The sequence below is a fragment of the Dipodomys spectabilis genome, unplaced genomic scaffold (assembly GCF_019054845.1).
Source record: "Dipodomys spectabilis isolate Male_0828 unplaced genomic scaffold, ASM1905484v1 ptg000609l, whole genome shotgun sequence".
Taxonomy (NCBI): Eukaryota; Metazoa; Chordata; class Mammalia; order Rodentia; family Heteromyidae; genus Dipodomys; species Dipodomys spectabilis.
The window spans coordinates 759,080-767,555 of NW_024871286.1; the positions used below are offsets into that span (position 1 = coordinate 759,080).

Genomic DNA, 8,476 nt, shown 5'->3' on the forward strand with positions numbered 1-8,476 from the left:
GGACCATCACCCCAGCAGTCAGAGCCGTCCAAGGAGGGAGAGGAGCGGGGGAGGCGGCCGCGGGTCGGGCGGCCCCAGAGCTACCTGTGGCCCTGCGAGGAGGCGTTCATGTGGTCCCGGATGCTGATGGCCTGCTTGAGCAGGCCCTCCACGCTGCGGAAGTACACGCTGCTGTCCACCAGGTTCTTCACGGCGCTGAAACAGAAAAGGGCGGCGTGGGCGGGGCCCACAGGGGCGAGGCTGACCTGCGGGCGGGGCCTGGGAGTGGGCGGACCCTGCGTGCGGGTTGGCGCTTTGTGTAGGGCGGGGCCCACAAGGGGGCAGTGCGAGGGGCGGGGCCGGCATGACAGCAGTATGGGGGCGTGGCTTGCGAGTGGGTGGTGCCCGAAGGGGTGGAGCCTTGAATAGGTGCATTCCCGGAAGGGCGAGGCTTGTGTGTGGGCGGCACCGAGGGCGGGGCTTGTGTATGGCAGTGCCCGAGTGAGGCAGAGCTCGCCTGTGGTTGCGCGCCCGGGCGTGGGGCGGAACCCGCACAAGGCAGAGTCTGTGGGGTGCAGAGCTTGCCTGTGGGAAGGGCCTTGGGGCGGAGCTTGGGCGATGGTCCTGTAGGGCCCAGCACGCATGCCCCTAAGTTCAGGGCTTCTCCCCAAGTCCCACCATGGCTCACGTCCAGGACTTGGGCTGCGGGGCGGAGAGGGGCCAACCTCCAACCCAGCCTTCCTCTTAGATGACAGCTTCCTGCCGGTGACCAGAGCCTGCCACCTCAGCGGGCAGATACGCCAAGAGAAGCTCAGACTCCACCAGAAAAGTCACCCCAACCAGGGCTGCGTCCACTAGAGCGGCTCTGGCTCCCCGGGGCTCCCGCACCTGGCTGGGCCTATGTGCCCAGAAGCGCAATCGGTTTTATTTGAGGATAGAACCCAGGACCTCCTGCTTGCCTGGCAGGCACCTGAACACCCAGAAGGCCAGACAGGGAGATGTCATCTGGGACCCTTACCTGCAGGCATACTCCACGGTGTAGATGGCTCCCTGGCTCTGCTCTTCCCAGCGCTGCATGTCGGCCTGTGGGGATGAGGGTGGCTGGAGAGGGGGGTGGTGGGGGGAGGGGAGGGTCCCCCTCTTGGCAACCATCCAGGGCCTCCCTTTGTCACACCAGGAGAGCATTTGGCTGCTGAGCCACGCCCCAGCCCCTTCAATGCAGCTCCCAAGTTCTCCACATGCCCATAAAGGCTTTAATCCCCACACCTGGGGGCCTTTGCACTGGCTGCTACCTGTCAGTACACACACACACACACACACACCCTCAGCTGTAGGAGTCCTGGTGGAGGGGCAGGCCACAGCAGGCTTACCTTGTGCTGGGCCAGCTCCGGCAGCGAGCGGCGCACGTGTTCCTGCAGCCGGTACAGTGCCACGGATGGTTCGTTTGCCAGAACATAGACACTCTCTGTGAACTTGTCTGTGACTGGGTGGGGACAAAGGGACAAGCATTAGACTGCAGCCAACGGCCCACCAGAGCTGACACATACCTGCAGTGTCCCCGTCACCCGCAGTCCCAGGGATGAGCTGAGAAGTCTCCAGCAGGGCCTCAATTGAGGACACTAATGTAGAAGGTGAACTCACAGTCTTTCTCTCTCTAACTTCTGCTTGAAATCCTTTGACTTCCTTTTACCCAGTGACCTAGGACTGCTCTTCCTAACTGGCCTCAGCCATGACTGACCACTGTGGGAGAGAGAAAAGCACGTATCCCTCACCCCACGGGGACAACTTAGAGACACTCCTCACGCCACGGCATAACCCTGGGGGCGGAGGCCTCCCTCACTGGTGGATACAAGCGCCTGATATGTGGCTAGAGAGAGTGAGGAACGAGATTTTAAATGTCCTTTAATTTAAACCAACTTAGATTCAAATAGCTACACGAATAGGTACAGGGCCTTTACACTTGCTGCTCCCGGCTCTGAGACACCTCTTCGTTTTTCCCTTGATGGTACAGGGATTGAACCCAGGACCAAGATGTGCCTGACAGCACGCTGAACTCTTCGGCGACATTGCCAGCCCGACACACGTCGGGGGTCGGTTATAGGCCATGAACTCTGGGCCTGGGCGCTGTCCCAGCGCTCTTCAGCTCAAGGCCAGCGCTCTACCACTGAGCCACTGCGCCACTTCCAGTTTTCTGGTGGTTTATGGGAGATCGGAGTCTCGTGGACGTTCCGGCCCGGGCTGGCTTTGAACCGCGATCCTCAGAGCTCCGCCTCCCGGGTGGCCGGGATGACGCGGGGGCCGCGGCGCCGGGGTGCAGGCCCCAGGCCGGAGCAGGAAGCGGAGGGGGGGGGGCGCCCACCTTTCTTCCCTTTGAGCTGCATCTCCGGCTCCTCCATGGCGAGCGACCGCGGCTGGCGGAACCGGAAGTCCGGGGGCGGGCAGCAGCCTAAAGCTTCCCCGCGGAAACCGGACGTCGCTCGGCCCCAGTTCCGGAGGCCGCGGGCAGGGCTGCCCGGACAGCGCGGGGCCCGCAAGCGGCGGGCGGCGGGGCCGTGGCGGCGGAGGGGACGCCCGGAGGCACGGGGGGTGCCTAGGCCGGGGAGGTGCGAGGACTGCCCTCCTGAACCCCTTTCTCCAGGGACAGACCAGCTGAAGGACAGAGCCACGGATTGTCCATTTCGGGTCGGATAAGCGCCTGCCTTTGGTTTCCTGGTGGCCACCAAGTCCTGCGAGCGGCGGGGGAGCCCAGGACCACAGCCGGGACCCCGTTTTGGGGAAGGGGCGCAATGCTACCTTATCCCTTTAAATTCCAGACGTCCTGCTTACTTGCTCCTGCGGTCAGCCCGGACCAAGCCCCGCCCACCCGCGCATAGCTGGAGCTGATTGGTTCCATTGGATATCCCTGTGGGCGGAGCCGTAGTAAGGAAGCCGACTGGTTGCCCTGGAAAGCCCTGTGGGCGGAGCCGGAGCGGCGCACGCGGAAGCCGTGCAGTCCACAGCACTTCCGGCGGCCCGCCCACTCCCCCCGACAGCCAAAGGGGAGGCCACTGCGCAGGCGCAAGCGTGCGGGTTGGGGGACCCAGCGGAAGCCACGCCCCTTCCCCAACTCTTAAAGGGACCGCGGCAGCTCAGGATGTTTAGAGTGGGGATGCGCAGGCGCAGTGTGGGAGCTCGGGGTGGGAAGTAGCGGTTGGGTATCAAGTTGCTGTCCGTCCCGGCAGGGGAAGCCTCGGCGCGGCGGGCTCCTTCTCCTGCCACCTCTCTACTCTGTCCATTGCAGAAGAAAAGTCTGTGAATTGGGCGCCCCTAAGTTTTGTGGGAGCCGGGCTGGCGGCGTGGGGGGACAGAGGAGGCTCGTGGGCGGTGAGGGGAGCTCTGGAACGATTTGGGGTGGGGGGTGCAGCGCATCTTTGGTGAGCGCTGCTGACGTGTTTCGGGGACCCCAGGCACCTAGGGCGCCTGCGGTGCTGGCAGCAGAACTGATTTCCTGGCTGGGAAGGAGGCCCGGCGGCAGTTCTGGCCTCGCACGCAGGAAGCCCCGGGTTCGAGTCCTCGGCACCACACACACAGAAAAAGTCAGAAGTGGAGCTGTGGCTCGAGTGGTATAGCACCAGCCTTGAGCAGAAGCAGCTCGGCGGCGCCGAGGCCGAGTTCCGGCCCCTGGACTGGGGAAAGAAACAACCACGGAATTGCTCTGGTCTCCTTTTCTTCATTTTACTTAGGTGGAGGTTGAGGCACAGCGAGGTTGAGTCCCTGTCCAGGCTCTCACAGGCTGCACGGAGGAGATCTGAACCCAGGCAACAGACTCACACCGGGGCTCTGAAGCATTGCGTGTTACAGGTGCCTGGCACCCCAATTTCCACTTCGGACACCCAGACATGGGTTCCCCTCCCTCCGGTGCAAGGCCAGGTGTGCCAGAGGTGCCTTCCTAATAAGAGCCACTCCCCTGCCTCCCCCTGGTTCCATCAGCGCCCCATGGAGCCCACCACGCCCGCAGACCACCTCCTGACCCAGCAGTCCCCGGGACAGGGGCACCCCGAGGTCCCGGGCGATGAAGCTGATGATGGCTCTGACACTGTGGTCCTCAGTCTCTTCCCCTGCACCCCAGAGCCTGGAAATCCGGAAGCCGATGCCAGCACCTCCTCCCTGCAGGGTAGGAAGTCCTGACCTAGGGTCAGCTCTGTCCTTATGGCTCAGGACTCTGGATGGGAGGAAATGAGTGCACAGAAGAAATGAAGGGAAGGGGACAAAAGCACGCCTGTCCCCCCAGCCATGCAGGAGGCTGAGATCTGAGGATCACGGTTCAAAGCCAGCCCGGGCAAGGAATTCTGTGAGACTCTTATCTCCAGTGAACCACCAAAAAGCCAGACACAGTAGAGAGCCGTGGCTCCATGGGTAGCGTGCTAGCCTTGACTGAAAGAGCTCAGGGACAGCATCCAAGCCCCAGTACCGAGTGGAGACTCGGCCCCAGGGGAACTGTGGCCTCTGGCTTCCCGCAGGCAGCTCCCTGAAGCACTCCACCACCCTCACCAATCGCCAGAGAGGCAACGAGGTCTCAGCCCTGCCCGCCACACTGGACTGTGAGTGGGGCCGGAGCCAGGTGGGAGGGGCTGAGAGGAGCAGTGGGGTAAACTGAGGCGGGGAGTGGGGGTGGCGTGGGTGAGGACACTGCCTCTCTCTGGCCTCCAGCGCTGTCCATCCACCAGCTGGCGGCGCAGGGGGAGCTGAGCCAGCTGAAGGAACACCTGAGGAAAGGTGTGAGCACACCCTTAACATACCTGGGGCCCTGGCCCACCCGCCCTGTCCTGGGGGAGGGCCTGGGAGGGGCGCAGGGAGCAGGACGGGTGCAGTCAGTCAGGGGACCCTTCCTCCTGCCAGGGGACAACCTCGTCAACAAGCCGGACGAGCGGGGCTTCACGCCCCTCATCTGGGCCTCCGCCTTCGGGGAGATCGAGACCGTGAGGTTCTTGCTGGAGTGGGTGCGTCACGGCCCCCCCTGGGGATTCTGAGGGGGACAAGGGCGGGCGGGCCGGGGTCTCAGCTCGCTGAGCTGCCTATGTGGGGCCGGATGCCCCAGGCTTCGCCAACCGCCTGCTGTGAACCCCCAGGGTGCCGACCCCCACATCCTTGCCAAGGAACGGGAGAGCGCCCTGTCCCTGGCCAGCATGGGCGGCTACACCGACATCGTGGCATTGCTGCTCGACTGCGACGTGGACATCAACATCTTTGACTGGGTGAGGGGCTAGAGTGCTCCCGGGCCTGTGTGAGGTCCAGTGTTCACACACACACACACACACACACACACACACACACACACACACACAGTGCTCCCGGGCCTGTGTGAGGTCCAGTGTTCACACACACACACACACACACACACACACACACAGAGTGCTCCCGGGCCTGTGTGAGGTCCAGTGTGAACTCAAGATAGACTTGCCCTCGCACCTGATCCGGGGAGCTCCCAGTGTGCTGCAGATAGACCCACAAACAGGTAACTCAGAGGCAGTGACTGGTGCTATGATGGTAGGCACATGTGCAGCTGCAGGAGCCCAGAGGTCACCAAGAGAAGTCAGGAGAGAGTTTCCTGGAGAAAAAGGTTTGGAAGCCAAGGCACACATGACAAGTTGGTAAATGAAGTCTCTACTCAGAAGTGTGTGTCTGCATGAGTCTTGGGGTTTGAACTCAGGGCCTGGGCGCTGTCCCTGAGCTTTTTTTGCTCAAGGCTAGCGCTCTACCCTTTGAGCCACAACTCACTCCTGGCTGTTTTGGGGGATGGTTCATTGGAGATAAGAGTCTCAGGGCCTTTCCTACTGGGTTGGCTTCTTGAACCATGATCCTCAGATCTCAGCCTCCTGAGTTGCTGGGATGGCAGGTGTGAGCCCCCAGCGCCTGGCTGAAGTGTCATTCTGGAGCATGGGCCGGTGAGGGGAGAGATCGAGCCTGGTCCCTGTGCCCCACTCCCCACAGAACGGAGGGACGCCGCTGCTGTACGCCGTGCGTGGCAATCATGTCAAGTGCGTGGAGGCCTTGCTGGGTGAGCGCGGACGGAGAGGGTGGGCTTGGGGGTGTGGGGGGTCAGGACAGCCACTTGGAGCCCCTCAACCCCCCTGCCTGTAGCCGAAGGGTGGGGAAGAGATGGGCTGGGAGAGTCAGGCGGCCCCACCCCAGCGCCTGCCCTGATTGACAGCCCGCGGTGCAGACCTGACCACCGAGGCTGACTCCGGCTACACCCCCATGGACCTGGCCGTTGCCCTGGGATACCGGAAAGGTGGGCCCCAAAGCCAGGGCCACGATGGGCGCCCACAGAGGGGGGCAGGGGACCCCCAGAGGCCCATGGAGGGTCCTTGTTAGCAGACTCAGCCCTGTCCTGGGACAGGCAGAAGTCTTCTTTCATAATAACAGCCAGGCTGCATGGTTTAGAGAGAAAAGAGGTTTTATCTTTGGTGATGCAGCCTTGCTTTCAAAACCACCTGCTCGCGCGGTGAGGAGGTGGGGACCCGCACAAAGGCTCTGCCGCCCCCGGCTGAGGTGGAGACCTGGGGTTCCAGCCTCCCCTCGGCCTCACTCTGGTCCCCCCCTCCCCCCGCCTCGCCCAGTGCAACAGGTGATCGAGAACCATATCCTCAAACTCTTCCAGAGCAGCCTGCGGCCTGACGACCCTGAGTGAAGGCCGCTCCGCTCCCAGGCACTCAAGACACTCAGGGAACAGAGGGGCGGCCCAGAGCGGAGGGGTGGGGGCACCTAGCGCTTCCAAGGCAGCTCCTGGACAGGCGGTGGCCTGGGATCCTCTCAGGTGGAACCAATAAATCTTCTGTGCAGAACTGAAAGGAGTCCTCTGCGTCCCCCGAGGGCTTCCTGGAGGCCGAGTGGGGCATGGGAGGGGGGCGGTGCCCGCATTAAGATGCCTTCTTCTCCCCCAGCACCCGCAGGTGATAGATGACCACACGGCCAAAAAGGTCACTGGTGTCCTCAAAGGTCACCTTCAGCTGGTCCACCTCAGCCGTGGGCACGGGGAAGGTGTGAGCACAAGCAGTTAAGGGAGACAGGTGGTTCTCTGAGTGTTGCCCACCAGCCCTCCCCTTCCCCCACAGACAGTCAGTCAGACCAGGTGATCCTCGCCTCCCTGCACAGGGGGAGCCTGGGTGACCTCTTGTTCCAGGGCCCCCTGCCCTGGGCCCCACTGAAGTCTAGGCGGACCCAAAGCCTCCCCACAGGGCAGCGATGCCATGACCCATTGGGCAGGCGGGGCGGGATATCTGGAGTGAGTTGTTGTCCTCAGGATAGAAGTTCAGAATCTTGTGGAGGGAGGCACCCCGCTGTGACCCTGCAGCAACAAAGGGTCAGGCCAGTTCAAGTGTGGGGGCCCTGGCGTCCCACCTCCCGGCCGGGCCTTCCAGTACCTTCCAGGAGGCCCCGGCGACAGGAGAAGCCTCCCTGGAACTGGATCTGCAGCTGAGAGACGAGGATGCGCTGCGGAAACTCCAGCCACACCCACTGGGAAGGTCCCTGCGAGCAGAGGGGACCCATCTCCGTCACTCACACACAGCGCTCATCTCCACCACCCCGACAGCGCCCAGCGGGGCTCCCCGAGGCCCTGGAGGGTGGCCTGTCCTCTGGCTGTCATTCACCCCGGGGACTGGGGTCGGGGGCACCCCTCACCTGGTCTGAGTTCCAGCATGTCTCCTCCTCCTGGTCAAAAAGGTGCTTCTTGCCAAACTGCCGAGTGTTGCGATTCAGCACCGAGCTCACCCTGAGGGGTCAGGGTCAGGGCCAGCTCTGGGCAAGGAACAGCTGAGCAGGCTCACCGCGGGTCTGCCCCACGGCCCACCGGTTCAAGGCCCCGCCCCTCAGATGGACACGCCCCCTCCTTCCCCCACCCAGCTAGGGCTCCCACTAACCACACCCCCTTCTCCTTCCACCTATCAGCTAGTAGTCCCGCTGGCCACAACCCCGCCTTCCACCTAGAAGCACCAGTAGCCACCACCCCTCCTGGCTGAGGCTCCACACAGGCCTATCAGCTCGGACGGTCACTAGCCACGCCCCCTCCGGCTTCCACCTATCCGCTTAAGCGGCCCTTGCCACGCCCACTCATCGCTGAGGCTCCACCTCAGCCTATCAGCGAGGACTGGGCTGGCTCTCCCCTTCCGCTAGCCACGCCCCCTCCCCTCCACCAATGAGCTAAAACTACCCGTGGCCAAACACCTCCCCAAGGAGGCAGTGCCTGGGCCTATCAGCGAGGCCTCCCGCTGGCCCCGCCCCTCCGCCTACCGGCTCACAGTGTGCGGACAAACCAAAGACTGTGTCATCTCGGTCTCGAGGTCTCCAGAAGCTCAGGGTCGGGTCGGATCGGCGCGGGCTCGGCCGGCTCGCCACCGCGGTCACGGGCGGCGCGGCCTAGCCTTCCTCTCCGGGAAGGAGGAGGAAAAGTCACGCCCTGGCCCGCGCCAGGCCCTCGCTGCAGAGCCCGAGGCGGCGCAGAGCGAGCCGCAGCGCT

General features: G+C 63.4%; 3 protein-coding genes across 11 annotated transcripts in view; 1 reads left to right on the forward strand and 2 right to left on the reverse strand.

Moving 5' to 3' along the window:
• Borcs8 (BLOC-1 related complex subunit 8) overlaps positions 1-2,681 on the reverse strand; it is a 28,936-nt gene extending 26,255 nt beyond the window's left edge. The window contains exons 1-4 of one of the 3 annotated variants that reach the window (XM_042671209.1): positions 2,339-2,456; positions 1,350-1,462; positions 998-1,062; positions 79-195 (exon numbers count right to left, since the gene is read on the reverse strand). In XM_042671209.1, coding sequence (XP_042527143.1) covers positions 81-195; positions 998-1,062; positions 1,350-1,462; positions 2,339-2,375 — 330 coding nt within the window. In that variant the 5' untranslated portion in view covers positions 2,376-2,456 and the 3' untranslated portion in view covers positions 79-80. Of the gene's footprint in view, positions 1-2; positions 196-997; positions 1,063-1,349; positions 1,463-2,338 lie in introns of those variants that run through there. The other 2 variants (XM_042671211.1, XM_042671208.1) reach the window with 2 other exon arrangements.
• Positions 2,682-2,711: 30 nt separating this feature from the next.
• Positions 2,712-6,810, forward strand: Rfxank (regulatory factor X associated ankyrin containing protein). 7 transcript variants are annotated; one of them, XM_042671199.1, is made up of 10 exons: positions 2,712-2,898; positions 3,702-3,819; positions 3,949-4,132; positions 4,479-4,559; positions 4,669-4,734; positions 4,858-4,958; positions 5,088-5,213; positions 5,950-6,016; positions 6,170-6,250; positions 6,579-6,810. In XM_042671199.1, exons 3-10 carry the CDS (start codon positions 3,955-3,957, stop codon positions 6,647-6,649), a joined length of 771 nt encoding a protein of 256 aa, XP_042527133.1. In that variant the 5' UTR covers positions 2,712-2,898; positions 3,702-3,819; positions 3,949-3,954; the 3' UTR covers positions 6,650-6,810. The 7 variants fall into 7 exon arrangements, with proteins under 7 accessions (XP_042527133.1, XP_042527137.1, XP_042527136.1 ...); XM_042671196.1 differs by lacking the exon at positions 2,712-2,898 and adding an exon at positions 2,925-3,266; XM_042671203.1 differs by lacking the exons at positions 2,712-2,898; positions 6,170-6,250 and adding an exon at positions 2,921-3,266.
• A 60-nt stretch (positions 6,811-6,870) lies between these two features.
• On the reverse strand, positions 6,871-8,476 carry LOC122100837 (nuclear receptor 2C2 associated protein). The gene is made up of 5 exons (XM_042671207.1): positions 8,251-8,476; positions 7,642-7,732; positions 7,383-7,488; positions 7,239-7,306; positions 6,871-7,001 (listed from the first exon to the last, which is right to left on the reverse strand). Exons 1-5 carry the CDS (start codon positions 8,286-8,288, stop codon positions 6,879-6,881), a joined length of 426 nt encoding a protein of 141 aa, XP_042527141.1. The 5' UTR covers positions 8,289-8,476; the 3' UTR covers positions 6,871-6,878.

Excerpts from the sequence above, each read along its gene's own strand:
- LOC122100837 (XM_042671207.1), bottom strand. The coding sequence starts at position 8,288 with ATGACACAGTCTTTGGTTTGTCCGCACACTGTGAGCCG. Across the intron at positions 7,733-8,250 it reads TGTCCGCACACTGTGAGCCG|GGTGAGCTCGGTGCTGAATC; the intron begins GTAGGCGGAGGG and ends CTGACCCCTCAG. Across the intron at positions 7,489-7,641 it reads CATGCTGGAACTCAGACCAG|GGACCTTCCCAGTGGGTGTG; the intron begins GTGAGGGGTGCC and ends CTCTGCTCGCAG.
- Rfxank (XM_042671199.1), top strand. The coding sequence starts at position 3,955 with ATGGAGCCCACCACGCCCGCAGACCACCTCCTGACCCAGCAGTCCCCG. Across the intron at positions 4,133-4,478 it reads CAGCACCTCCTCCCTGCAGG|GCAGCTCCCTGAAGCACTCC; the intron begins GTAGGAAGTCCT and ends GGCTTCCCGCAG. Across the intron at positions 4,560-4,668 it reads CCTGCCCGCCACACTGGACT|CGCTGTCCATCCACCAGCTG; the intron begins GTGAGTGGGGCC and ends TCTGGCCTCCAG.